The sequence below is a fragment of the Mobula hypostoma genome, chromosome 20, assembly GCF_963921235.1.
Source record: "Mobula hypostoma chromosome 20, sMobHyp1.1, whole genome shotgun sequence".
NCBI lineage: Eukaryota > Metazoa > Chordata > Chondrichthyes > Myliobatiformes > Myliobatidae > Mobula > Mobula hypostoma.
In genome coordinates, this window is record NC_086116.1 from 44,290,611 (window position 1) to 44,305,638 (window position 15,028).

The following is a 15,028-nucleotide window of genomic DNA, read 5'->3' on the forward strand; positions in this document are numbered from 1 at the left end:
CAGGATTTCAGATTTCTGGATCATTGGGATCACTTCTGGGGGACATATGACCTGTACAAAAAGGACAGGCTATACCTGAACCCAAGGGGGACTGATATCCCTGCAGCCAGGTTTGATTGAGCTGTTCAGGAGGGTTTAAACTAATTTGGCAGGGGGATGGGAACTGAAGTAATAGGATTGAGGATGGGGCAGTTGGTATACAACACCCTGCAGTGTGTAGTGAGACTGTGAGGATGGACAGGACAGAACTGCAATCAGAATGCTTATGAGATAACTTTTTAAAGCAGCTTGTGGTTGAGCTTGTTCGGAGAAAGGGAATTCTGGATTGACTGTTACGTAATAAATCAGATTTGATTAGGGAGCTTAATGTAAAGGAACCTTTAGGAGACAGTGATCATAATATGATTGAATTCACCCTCAATTTGAGAGGGAGAAGCTAAAGTCAGATATATCAGTATTACAGTGGAGTAAAGGGAATTGTGGAGGCATGAGAGAAGAGCTGGCCAAAGTTGATTCAAAGGGAACACTGTTATGTTTTGTAACTCCAAAACATAAAACTAATTGAAAGAAAAACACTGGAGCCGGGAATAATATGTGTACTCTAGTTTTGTTTTTACTTTTTACTTCAGTGAGGGGTGCACTAATGTCCTGGTGGCATAATGATGTATGCTATTCACATACTTTTATATATAACCGTAATGAATTATATAAAGAAAGAATGTTTAATCAAGCAATATATTTACAATATTACTCAAATATTGCAGAAATATTAAATACCTAACAGATACTAGCAGGGATGACAGCAGAACAGGAATGGCTGAAGTTTCTGCTGTCAATTTGGAAGGTGCAGGATAGATACTGTACATCCCAAAGATGAAGTGGTATTCTAAAGGGAAGATGAGGCAACAGTCAGTGACAAGTGAAAACAAAGACAGCATGAAATTAAAAGAGACAGCATATGATATAGCAAAAATTAGTGAGATATTAGAGGATTGGAAGCTTTCAAAAACCAAAAGAAGGCAACTGAAAAAAACTGTAAGGATAGAAAAGATGAAATATGAAGGCAAGCTAGCCAAAAGTATCAGATAATACCAAAATCTTTTTCAGATATATAAAGAGTAAAAGAGAGATGTAGTAATGGGGGACAAAAAAACTGGCAGACAAACTTAATAAATTTTTGTGCATTTTTCACTGTGTAAGACAGCAGTATGCCAGAATTTTGAAGTGTTAGGGGGCAGAAGTGAGTGTAGTTGCTTTTACTAAGGAGAAGATGCTTGGGAAGCTGAAAGGTCTAAAGCTAGATAAGTCACCTGGATCTGATGGACTATACCCCAGGGCTCTGAAATAGGTAGCTGAAGAGATTGTGGATGTATTAGTAATGATCTTTTGAAAGCCTCTAGATTCTGGAATAGTTCCGGAGGACTGGAAAATTGCAAGTGCCACTTCACCCTGTAAGAATGGAGAGAGGCAGAAGAAAGGAAATTATAGGTTAGTTGGCCTGATTTCAGGTTGGAAAGATGTTGGAGTCTATTATTAAAGACGAGGTTTTGGGGTACTTGAAGGCACATGGTAAAATAGGCCAAAGTCAGCATGGTTTCCTTGTGCGGAAATCTTACCTGACAACAGCTGTTGGAATTCTTTGTGGAAATAGTAGCCAGGATTGAGAAAGGAGAGTCAGTGGATGGTGTTTATTTGGATTTTCAGAAGGCCTTTGACAAAGTGGCTGCTCAACAAGATAAGGCCCATAGTATGAAAGGAAAGATACTAGCATGGATAGAAGATTGGCTGACTGGCAGGAGGCAAAAAGTCATAATGAAGGGGGTTTATTCTGGCTGGTTGCCAGTGACAAGTGGTGTTCCTCTGGAGTCTGTATTGGGACTGCTTTTCACGTCATATGTCAATGACTTCGATAAGGGAGTTGATGGCTTTGTGGCCAGGTTTGTGAATGATACAAGATGGGTGGAGGGGTAGGTAGTTTTGAGGAAGTAGGGAGGACGCAGAAGAACTTGGGCAGATTAGAAGAATGGGTAAAGATGTGGCAGATGGAATACAGTGTTGGGAAGTGTATGGTCATGCACTTTGGTAGAAGGAATAAAGGCATAGTCTATTTTCTAAATGGGGAGAAATTTCAAAAATCAGAGGTGCAAAGTGACTTGAGGGTCCTTTTGCAGGATTCCCTAAAGGTTAACTTGCTGGTTGTGTCTGTGGAAAGGAAGGAAGGTGCAATGTTAGATCTTATTTTGAGAAAACTAGAATATTGAACTCAATTCAAGTTTAATTGTCATTTAACCATATATGTAATGCTCATGAATACAGCCGAACAAGACAGGGTTACTACAGGTAAAGGTGCAAAGACACATTACCAACAGTCACACACAGTAAGCACACACAAGATCACAATCATGTAATAAGAGTCCCGAGGCCTAACCCCCTTCCCCCCCTCACCTGCGACGCAGTGGCTTGATGCATACAAGCCAACAAACCCATATAGAATACAAGTGAAAATACAATGTTGCAGATATATGCAGATATACTCACCCCGCTCCCCAAACCCGCCAGTATCATCTATCGACTGGCCCCCGACGCCTTCTAGGTGACACTGTGGCTTCAAGGCCTGTTCCTTACCCTGAGGCTGGACTCTTGCTCAGTGAATCCATGCCTTTGAGCCCCAGTCCTCAGATATACAAAAAACAACTACACAGTTATATATGTACATAATCCAGATCCCTCAGCCTATTTTAAATCTTCAGTCGTCACAACTTAGCTGCGTCGCCTCCAGTAGAGTGCGATGGCCCAGCCGCCTCTCCTCCAGCAGCTGAAAGGCAAGTGACCCCGCAGCTTGAAGCCCGAGTCCATTGAGTTGCCCCTACAAAAGCGGCAGTCAGTCACAACAGAGGTTGTTTTCTGCTGAGTGAAACTCTGGGAGGGCAGCCTTGACTCCGTTCTGGACACCATGCCACACCGAACCCTGGTGAAGTGCAACGGCTTCGTCCTGTCACCCTGGGCGGCTGCAAACAGGCAACACCCTGGCTTCAGGCCTAGTCCTTGCTACAACTGAAGACTCGGCCCCCTCCATCCGCTGTGCTCGCATCCAATAAATCAGCAATTCCAACTTGTGGCATACAAGGTTAACAATGTGTAAAGAGGTCTTTTGATCTCAAGAACAGCGACCATGACAGCCACTCGCTATTTGACTGTGAGCCTCCATCGACAAACTCAGGGATGGTGTAGACCTGCAGTCCTTTGAGTTCTTAACGTATAGCAGGATCTTGCGATCATTAGACATACGTTTAAGTAGAACGGTAGCACCTATCGTTGACCCCGTAGAAGCCGCTGCGACCATTCACGTCGCCATCTTGCCGGAATATAAAAACAAGGATGTAATGCTGAATCTTTATCAGGCATTGGTCAGACCACAATTGGAATAACGTGAGCAGTTTTGCATCCCATATCTAAGAAAAGACGTGGCGGGATTGGAGAGGGTCCAGAGGATGCTCATGAGAATAATCCTAGGAATGAAAGGGTTTATGTATGAGGAGTGTTTGACGGCTCTGGACGTTGTACTTGCTGGAGTTTAGAAGAATGACTGCAGATGTCATTGACACCTATGAAATATTGAAAAGCCTATACGTGGATGTGAAGAGGACTTTTCCTGTGGTGCATGAATCTAGAACCAGAGGCTAAAGCCTCATAATAGAAGGACATCCATTTAGAATAGAGGTGAGAAGGAATTTCTTTGGCCAGAGGGTGGTGAATCTGTGGAATTCATTGCTATGGGTGGCTGTGGAGCCCAAGTCATTGAGTATATTTAAGGCGGAGGTTGATAGATTCTTGGTTAGTCAGTGCATCAACAGTTACAGGGAAAAGGCAGGAGATGGAGTCCAGAGGAAATATAAACCAGTTATGATTGAATGACAGAGCAGGCTGAATGGCTGAATTCTGTTCTTGTGTCTTAATTCTGTTCTTATGTCTTGAAGTCTTGCTCCTTTGTTCAAATTTTCTGATAATCACTGTCAGAAAGTTACCCAGCGTGAATAACTTCTCTCACTTCAACTCTGAACTGATTCCACAACCTATGGATTAACTTTCAAGGTCCTTACAATTTGTATTCTCAGTATTAATTATTTACTTATTATTTATTTATTATTTTTATATTTATACAACTTGTCTTTTGCACATTGGTTGTCTGTCAGTCTTTGTGTGCGGTTTTTCATTGACTCTGTATTTCTTGTTCAACTGTGAATGCCTGCAGGAGAATGAAACTCAAGGTATAGTGACATATGTACATTCTGCCAATAAATTCATGTTGAACTTTGAACTCTTGCTCACCTTCCCACTTTCTTGCTGCAGGTGCACGGTGATGCTTCCTTCCCAGGGCAGGGAGTGGTTGCGGAAACCTTCACTCTGTCTAAACTGCCCCACTACAGAGTGGGTGGAAGTATCCACCTAATTGTCAACAACCAGTTGGGATACACGACTCCTGCGGAGAGGGGCAAGTCTTCCCTCTACAACAGTGACATTGGTAAGCTCATAGCTATCAATACTTCCTTTTATGTGTTTATTTAGTGACACAGTGTGAAATGGGGCCTTCCAGCCCAAGGAGCCTCACCGCCAGCAACCCACCTATTTAACCCTAGCCTAATCATAGGACAATTTACAGTGACTAGTTGACCTACTTACTGGTACATCTTTGGACAGTGGGAGGAAACCAAAGCACCCGAGGAAACCCACGCGTTCATGAGGTAGACATACAAATTTCTTATGGACGGCTTCGGAATTGAACTCTGAACTTTAGTTCCCTGAGTTGTTATAGTGTCACACTAACTGCTACACTACTGTGGCTTCTCAAGGAATGTAATTTTGTATGTATAATATATAAACATTATATATAATAACGAGAGCAAAAAATACTGAGGTAGTGTATGGGTTCAATGTCTGTTCAGAAATCTGATGATGAAAGGAGAAGAAGCTGTTCCTAAAGCATTGAGTGTGTGTCTTTAGGCTCCTGTACCACCTCTCTGATGGCAGCAATAAAAAGAAAGCATGTCCTGTGTGATGGTCCTTGGTGATGAATTTCACCTTTTCCAGGCATTGCTTTTTGAAGGTGTCCTTGATGCTTGGGAGGCTAGTGCCCACGATGGAGCGAGCTGAGTTTGCTGAGTTTTATTAGAAAAACGATTTTTAGCAAACAAAATATCCATTGCTTTGAGTTGACATGCTATTTAACACATAGAGATAAATGACTATTGGTCACGTTTTTGCACAAATTAGAGTTTCTCGACAAAGTTATCTTCATAGTTAAAATAACTGGATAATTAGTTCATCAAACAGTAGGTCAGAGGTGGTGGAACCAGGATCTGGGAACTCACCTTGGACACGATGTGAGATTGCCATTTCTGTCTGTTGTAGGCTTACTAATTTATACAATTACAATTTATTCAAACTCGAGTGTAGTTTTTGATAATAACAACCCACTTTAAACACAACAGACTTTTTATGTCATTTACATGAAGTGCACAAATATTTACTGACTAACAGAGATGATAGACATTTCTTCAAAGCTGAAGTGTTCTCTGTTCTTTTTCCTGTAACCTCTCTACCTTTCTTTCACAAATTTTTGATATCCTTCTTCTCTTTGATCTTAATGATATCAATCTCCATTCCCTTTTAATGATGTGTTTTGTGTATTCAGTATTACTGGATTTTATTTGCAGATTGAGTTGGTCCCTTTTTTTTCTCTGATCTACTCGTCATCTGGGACCTTTGCACAGAATGTCCAGCATTCTGATTAAAAATGTCCTTTTCCGTCTGAGAAATGATCCTTTGGATGTTCCATTCCCTCCTCTGTTCTCTCCATCTCCTGATCAGTGTTGTTGTTCAGTGGAAGTTGGAGAAATCAACGTACCAAAAATCAGTTTGGAGGCTACCCAGAAGAAATGGGAGGTTTTGAAAATCTGTGCAGAGAGTGGCAGTAGAGAGGCCATGAACAGTCATGACAAAATGGGAATGGGAAGTTGAATTGAATGGGTGGCCACTGGGAAATCCCAGGGAGATTGGAGATGATAAAGATAAGGGGATTTTTGAAGAAGTTTCCCTCTCTCTTTGACACCTCTCTCCCGCTAGTTCTATGTGCCAGCTATCTCCCATCTAGTCTTTCAGCCCAGATGAAGGGTCTTGACCTGAAACACCAACTGTCCATTTCCCTCACAGATGCTGCCTGACCCATTGAGTTCCGCCAGCAGCTCATTTTATGCCACAGAAACAGACCATTCATTCCATCCCAGCCATGCCAACCATTCAAGTACCTATCAACACCAGACTCCGTGAGATCCTGTAGTATTAATGATTCAAGCATTCTTGCTACAAGAATGCCACAACAAAGTAGTATCCATCATTAAAGAACCCAACCATCCAGCTCATGCTCTTCTTGTTGCTGCCATTGGGAAGGAGGTACAGAAGCCTTGTGTCCCATACCACAAGGATCAGGAATGGTTATTACATTACAACCATCAGGCTCCTGAACCAGTGTAGATAACTTCACTCACTTGTCATTTACCTTTTGCTAGGTCTTATAACAAAGTACAATAAATTCACAGTGGATCTATTAAAAGCACATTTATTACTTGCAAGGGGAAGTCCACCTCCGCTGCTCACAATGTATGGCAGGTGGTTTCCATTTTACGAAGTTAATTTTTATGCAATTCCTTGGCTGTTACCTGTTCTGGCTGACTCAGCTCCTTCACTCGGCAGCTGCAGTCTTGTTTCTTCTATTCAAGGACATGTAATGTAACAATCTCCCCTTACTTTCACAGTGATCAGAACATTACATGCCTTCTGCCATGTACACACTTAGCAAATAGCAAAGCACCCTGGGATTATACTGGTTCCATTTTGTCACATTACAAGATTAAATACATTTAAAAAATCTCAATGTTTCAAATACATTTCCATACACCTCGACTCTGAACTGATTCCACAACCCACAGACTAAATTTCAAGAATTCAGCAAGTTATGGTCTCAGTATAATCGCTCCATTGCTCCATCCTAGTTTGTCAGTCTTTGGATGTAGTTTTTCATTGATTCCATTGTATTTCCATAAGATATAAGAGCAGAGTTCGGCCATTCAGCCCATCGTGCCTGTTCCATCATTCTATCATGGCTGATTTATTATCCCTAACTGCATGCTCCTGCCTTCTGTCCATAACATTTGACACTCTTATTAATTTCTTTGTTCTACTGTGCAAGAAAGTGAATCTCAGGGTTGTATATTGTGACATATATGTATTTTGATAATACATTTGCTTTGAACTTTTGAATTTGAAAATAATGCAATTGTCTTGTTTCCTCCAGGGAAGATGATTAATTGTGCTGTTATTCATGCGAATGGAGGTGATGCGGAGGATGTAGTTCGAGCCACACGATTAGCTGTGGAGTATCAGCGGCGCTTCCGGAAAGATGTAATTGTCGACCTCCTGTGCTACAGGCAGTGGGGCCACAATGAGCTGGATGAACCATCCTTTACAAACCCCACCATGTATAAAATCATCAGGTACAGTAAAGAGAGCACTCGGATAATCCTTACCGATGGCCTTGCATCGATAATGAGTCAAAATCAACACTGAGTTTGTTCTCATCTGCACAAGTGCACGTATGACCGGTGCAATGAAAACCTTTCAGGCAGCAGCATCACAGGCACATAGCATCAGATGAGCAGCGTTCACAAGAAAAATATAAGTTAAACATAAATGTGCAGAACTTTTAGAAGAAGGAACACAATTAGAACAAAAATAAAAAGGAACCAAGTCCTTCACCACCATGCAGGACCGCAAGTCGGCCTTCCAGGTGAGGTGACACTTCGCCTGTGAGTTTGTCGGGGGTCATCTACTGTATCCGGTGCTCCTGGTGTGCACCCCCTACATCACTGAGACCTAACAAAGATTGGGGTAATCGCTTCAGCGAGAGGATTCACTCTGTCCACTGCAGAGGGCAGGGTCTGCTGCTGGCCACCCATGTCAATTCAACTTCCCATTCCCATTCTGACATGTCTGCCCATGGCCTCCTCTACTACCGTGATACACCAACCACTACACTACCGTGCCATCTTAAACCTATGCCATCCACTGTTGGACATTTCCATCCTGGGAAAAAGATTGGTTTTTACTCTACCTATGCCTCTCTTAATGTTATAATCCTCTGTGAGATCTCTGCTCAGCCTCCGACTCTCCAGAGAAGACAGTCAGAGTTTGTCTAACCTTTCCATCTAACTAATTCTCCCCAATCCAGCCTGCATCCTGGTGAACTTCTCCCTAAATCCACGATATACATTTGGGTAACCAGAATGCACATAATGCTCCAAGTGGGGCCTAACCCCAGTTTTGTAGAGCTGCAACATGAGTCACAGTTGAAATGACACATTAAGTTGTGAGTCCACCAGTGATCAAAGACCTGATGTACTCTGAAGCCACATTCCACTCCTGAGTTGCCTCTTTCTCGACCAGGGATGTGGCTGCTTCCCAGATTCCGATTCGGACTTGCTTATCACATGCACATCGAAACACACAGTGAAATGCGTCATTTGCGTTAACAGCCAACACAGCCAAGGATGTGCTGGGGGCAACTCACACATATTGTCACATATTCTGGCTCTAACGTAGCATGCTCAGCAGTACAACACAAGCAGCGACAACTACAACAAGTAAATAACAAAACAACAGCAGCAAAACAATCTCTTTCCCTACCACCCATTGTCTCCTCAGCACCCGTCACCCCAACCCCTGGGATCGCTGATCTTCAGCCACAGAGCCTTCCAACCTTGAATCTGAACACGGGCACCTCCCCCTGACTTTTCATTCTTCCTTATCCGTGCCCCTGAACCCCAATGTGAGCCCTAACACCACTCGGTCTCCCCAAAACCATCCCTACGAACCTGAAAAATACAACTAGGTCTGAGCCACGACATCAGACCGCGCAGCTTGTCACCATCTTAACCAGCCTCCTGAGTGGAGTTATCTCCTATGAGTCATGAGGAGGAATCTCTTTAGCCAGTGCGTGGTGAATCTGTGGCATTCATTGCCACAAGCGACTGGGGGGGAATGTCACTGGGTATATTTAAAGCAGAGGTTAAGATGTTCTTGATTTATTTATCGCGCAATACAGCACAGAACTGGCACGTCTGAGCCATACCACCCAGTAACCCACCTATTTAACCCTGGCCTAGTCACAGGACAACTTGCACTGATCAATGTACTGCTAACTGGTACGTCTTTGAATGTGGGAGGAAAGCAGAGTGCTCGGAGTAATGGGGAGAAGGCAGGAGAATGGGGTCGAGAGGGATAAAAAAAAAACATGATGGAACGGCAAAGCAGACTCGACGGGCTGAATGGTCTGGTTGTGCTCCTATGTCTCGTGGTCTCATGGCATTTGTTAGTGCCACCACAACTTTCAAATTCCACTCAAGGTCTGAACTCAGCAGGTCTGGGGAGGGAGAGTGAGCAATGTCGGCATTGTTGTGGCAGCTGGATTACCTAGAACTCATTTCTGCTGTTGTCTACAAGTATTAATCCATGATGCATGAAAGGTATTGACTACTTTCCAAGAATGCATCCTGAACACAGAGGCTAATAAGTAACGTGCCTGCATTCTAGAAGTGATTACCATGGTAACAAGCCAAAAGTGAACATTACTTAGTGAGAACCTGATGAGTCGGCACTTCACACCTGGGGAAGTTTACTAAACTTGCCATTTCACAGTTGCCAGCGCTGAAGCAATGGTAGGAGCTGCTCACAAGTGAAACTGTGTTCAGTTCTGGTCACCTCATTATATGAAGGATGTGGAGGTGTCGGGAAGGGTGTAGAAGAGATTCACCAGAGGGCATGGGTTAAAAGGAAAGGTTGGACAAACTTGGGTTATTCTCCCTTGAGTGTCAACGGCTGAGGGGAGACCTGATAGAGGAGTTTTTAAAATAATGAGAGTCATAGATAAGACATAAGACATAAGCAGACTTAGGCCATTTGGCCCATCGAGTCTACTCCACCAGTTATTTAATCCTAGATAGAGTAGACACACAAAATCTTCCGCATGAGTAGACATATCAAATACCAGAGCACATACTTTTGAGTTAGAGATATCAAACTCTAATGATGTGGAGATGACAAGACCGGTACTTTTTTTTATGCAGAGCGTGTTAGGTGCCTGGAATAGATTACCAGAGGTTGTAGTGCAAGCAGTCGGTTTGGTGGAGTTAAAGAGGCTTTTAGACGGAAGTATGAATATGAAGGGAATGGAGGGATAAGATGATATATAAGAGGAGGGTCTTTAGTATAAAAACTACCAAAAAAAAAGCTGTTTCTGGGCAGCAAGAATGATTAACTGATAAAAGGAACGATGATCAGGAAGTGCACAAGGATTGATGACAGGGATGTAGCAGAGCAAATTATCAACAGGACATTCTGTAGATGCTGGAAATCTGGAGCAGTACACACAAAATACGGAGGGAACTCAGCAGGTCGGGCGGTATCTATGGAGCGGAATAAGTAGTCAATATTTCAGGCCTGGACCTGTCCTGACAAAAGGCTCTAATGCTGCCTGACCTGATTTCCTCCAGCATTTTGGCCCTGTTGCCCAACCCTAACCAGTAGAGTTTAGCAAAACCTTGACTGCCTGGAGGTTTTTTTTCTTGTCTTGTTTTTGTTCTAATAGTGTTCTTTCTTGTGGAAAACAAAAGTATGGTTTATGTTGGCATTTTTCTTGGGGATGATGCATATGCAATGCCATGTTCCTCTGCTACTGCTCTAAGTTAGTTTTTCATTGCACTTGTGCATATATGGATTTGTGCATATTACAACAAACTCGATTTTGACTTTGGACCATACATACAGTTTTTGCTTTTCTGTCTCAGAACGCATGGAAAAATTGATTGCATAATTGAGACTTGCAGAACTGAGAGGTTCTGAATATCGTCATACTCTTTGTTGTCTATTCTTTCTTTGCTGATTCCACAGATCCCGTAGAAGTATCCCTGACCAGTATGCAGAGCAGCTGGTAGCAGACAGCCTCCTAACAGAGCAGGAAGTTTTCAGCATTAAAACTGATTACTATTCAAAGTTAAACAACCATCTGACCAATGTGACGTCCTATTGCCCAGTTTCTCCAAATCTCCAGGGCCATTGGAGTGGCTTGATGGAGCCATCGTCCCAGATCAGCACGTGGGACACTGGAATGCCCATTGATTTACTGAAGTACGTGGGAGCGAAGTCTGTTGTCGTGCCTGGAGAAATCACCATGCATAATCACCTGATGAAGACCCATGTACAGGTAGGCTCTGGTGTCAGCTGGGGACTGTTCCCTTCACACTATCAGTTCAGTTTCAGTTGTCAGTTAACCATATACGTTCATACAGCTAAATGAAACAGTGTTCTTCCTGGGTCAGATGTAAATCACACGATATACAGTAGCACACAGTACATACAGTCACAAAAATATTAGCATGTTTCTGAGTGGCATGGCCTGAAGATTGATGGTCCATGAGATTTTGTCCTGGAGCCATGTTTCTGCAAAAATAATTTCATAGCAGTTCATCATCTCCTGCAGCTGCAGGCAAAGGCAAATCAGCTTGACTCTTACTGTATCAGACACAGGCAATGTAGCTTGACTTCCAGGGAGCAATAGGCAGATTGTTTGCGAACCTAGAAAATAGGAGCAGGAACAGGCCATTCAGCCCCTCTAGCTTGCTCCACCATTCAACACGATAGTCCACTTCAATATCCATGAAAACCATAAAATCCAGGAGTAGAATTAAGCCACTCAGCCTAATGAGTCTGTTCCACCATTTGATCATAGTAGATTTCCACATTTATCCCATTCCCATCGTCTCCCCATATCTGCACTTCTTCCTGCTTCAGTAAAGCAGCCAACATAATCAGGGCCCTTCCCACCCCAGATATTCTCTCTTCTCTCCTTCTGTTGAGTAGTACGTACAAAATCCTGAAACACATACCACCAGGCTCAAGGAGAGTTCCTACCCCATTGTTATCAGACTCTTGAGCATCCCTCCCATATGATACAGATGACCCCTTGATTTCTCAATCTACCTCGTTGTGGCCCTTGCACTTTATTTGTTTGCCTGCACTGCACTTTCTCTGTAACTGTAACACTCTATTCTACACTGTTTCCCCTTTCACTACCTCAGTGTGCGCATGTAAGGAATAATCTTCCTGGATGTCACACAATCTAGCTTTACATTGTCTCTCAATAATAAATGCCACGGTAGCGTAGCTGTTAGAATAATGCTATTACTGCTCAGGGCGTCAGTGTTTGGAGTTCAATTCCAATGCTAACTGTATGGAGTTTGCATATTCGTCCCCACGAACATGTGGGTCTCCTCCAGGTGCTCTGCTCTCCTCCCACAGTCCAAAGATGTATGGTATGTCGCATCCAGAGTTTCTCTGGTTAGCAGACGATTTCCCTCCACGCCTCTCTGACGTAGTGGGGAATCACGTACGAGGCAAGTTACAGCAGTGGTTTGCCATTGCCTTCTGCCGGGTGAGTTTCCAAAGAGATCACCAGCTCGTAACCCAGCATGGATGGAAAGCGTGCAGGGGATTCGGCTGGCTGGATTCGAACCTGGGACCTTTCGTCCCAAAGTCTGACGCTGATGACACTACGCCACCAGCCGGGTCGGTAATTAATTAGTCACTGTAAATTGTCCTGTGATTTGCTGACTGGTGTGTCTTGTTGGAGCAGAAGGACCCGTTCCGCTCTTGCTCTCTAAAAAATGGAACCGATACTATTTTTTTTAAAAAAGCATGAGTTCCTCCTTAAATGTATTACATGATTTGCCCACTGCTGCCACCTTCAGTTGAGAATTTAAGGGTGAAGAAATGTCCTTTGATCTCATTCCTGACAACATTCCACATATCTTGGGGTCCTCAATGATGGATGCTTCTTTCATGTGGCAGTGCTCCTTGTAGATGTTCTGTTGTAGACTCATTCTGAAGTTTGTCACAGATGCTTCTTCTGCAGGACATCTGTTAGCAGCGGTTTAATTAGTTACACATTGCACTGTCTCAGACTGTGCAATGTCTTGTTTTGTTTTAACTTGGAGATACGGCCCAGTAACAGGCCCTTCCGGCCCAGTGACCCCTTGCTGCCAATTACACCCATGTGACCAATTAACCTACTGACCCTGTACATCTCTGGGATGTGGGAGGGGACTGAAGCACCTGGAGGAAAGACGTGGTCATGGAGAGAATGTACGAACTCCTTATGGACAGCGGTGGCAATTGAACCCGTGCTGCTGGCGCTCTTACAGCGTCACGTGAACTGCTTTGCTATTGCACCGTCCTTGTTCATGCCAGCATGCTTGTTCTCAGAAGAGGAGGAATACTAATTCTCTGTTTAGTCTAGATTACAGAGGCTGGAAGAGGGGACAAGGTTGGATTGGTCCACAGCAGAAGCTCTGGCCATTGGAACATTGCTGTGTCAAGGTAATAATTGTGGAGGAGACTAACTGGAATTGCTGGTGGAGGGTCTTTCACCGAGCTACACTGAGTGTAACGGGAACATTCCTTTTTGTAAGGACAACGTCAGACAAATAAGACAAAGCTGAATGCTAGTAATGATTCTTACAGGATAATATGTTCATGCTGTTCAGCTTGGCTGGTTTAAGAACAGCTGCTTTTCTTCATCCAGTCAGCTATTGAACCAACCAGCACGGCCAGCTATGGAGGCCAAGTCATTGGGTATATTTAAAGTGGAGACTGAGAGGTTCGTAATATTAAAGGGTGTCATAGATTACGGGGAGACTGCAGGAGAATAGATTTGAGAGGTGTAATAAATCAGTCATGATGGAACGGCAGAGCAGACTCAATGGACAGAGAGGCCTAATTTGTTCCTCATGTCTTATGGTCTTTTATGTTTATCTTGTGAATACTGTGCATCTGGTGCTACAGTATGTGCCTGGGATGCTGCTGCAAGTAAGTTTTTATTGCGTCTGTGCAAATGTAGAAAGGTAGAGAACAATAAAGCACTGGTCGGGCTATTTGGCCCACAATGTAGCACTGATGTTGATGCTAATTTATACGAAATGTCTTCCTCCTGTGTATCATCCATATCACTCCATTCCCTTCATATTCATGTGTCTGTCTACAGTGAAAGCCTCTTCAACTCCACCAGTCTGCCTGCTTGCACTACTGTCTTATTCCAGTCACCTACTGCTCTCTGCATAAAAATAACTTTCCCCTCACGTTGCCTTTTTCATTCCCCACTCTAATTTTACAAGCACGTCCTGGGGAACAGATTCTGGCTGTATGCCTTATCTATGCCTCGCATTGCTTTTCAAAACTTCTATCACATCTCTATTCAGTCTCCGACACTTAAGGAGAACAACCCAGGTTGTTAATGTAGTTGGTATTGTAGCAGTTAGCGTGACTCTATTACAGTTCGGGGCGTTTCGGAGTTCAGGATTCAATTCCGATGCCATCTGTAAAGAGTTTGTACGTTCCCCTTGTGTATGTGTGGGTTTCCTCCGGGTGCTCCGGTTTCATCCCACGTTCCCAAGGCGTACCGGTTAGTAAGTTAACTGGTCATTGTAAATTGTCCTGTGATTAGGCTGGGGATAAATAGGTGGATTGCTGGATGGTGCAGCTCGTTTGGGGCCGAAGGGCCTATTCTGCACTGTATCACTAAATAACATAAATAAATAAATCAAAATCCAGGCCACATCTTGTAAAATAAATAAATAAATAAATTCTTCTGCACACTCATGACTGATTCCAAGTACTTCCTCTATTGAGGTGAATAGAACTGCACACAATTCTCCAAAACAGTCTCTCAGAAGTTTTATACAGCTTCAGCAAGACTTCCTTAATCTTCGACTCAATGCCCTGATCGATGAAGGCAGGCATGTCATACACTTTCACCACTTTAGCCACTTGTTCAGTGATATATACTTCTGCTTAGGATGATAAACTCAACTGAAGAAGGGTCTTGGCCCGAAACATCAACTCTTTACCATTTCCCGTAGATGCT

The 15,028-nt window shown here is 43.3% G+C and overlaps 1 protein-coding gene across 1 annotated transcript in view; it reads left to right on the top strand.

Annotated features, from left to right (window-relative positions):
• The window catches only part of dhtkd1 (dehydrogenase E1 and transketolase domain containing 1), a 63,780-nt gene that overhangs the window by 18,931 nt on the left and 29,821 nt on the right, over window positions 1-15,028 (top strand). The window contains exons 6-9 of the mRNA XM_063072767.1: window positions 4,351-4,522; window positions 7,352-7,550; window positions 11,002-11,314; window positions 13,401-13,485. Of these exons, the coding sequence (XP_062928837.1) occupies window positions 4,351-4,522; window positions 7,352-7,550; window positions 11,002-11,314; window positions 13,401-13,485 (769 nt within the window). The remainder of the gene's footprint in view (window positions 1-4,350; window positions 4,523-7,351; window positions 7,551-11,001; window positions 11,315-13,400; window positions 13,486-15,028) is intronic.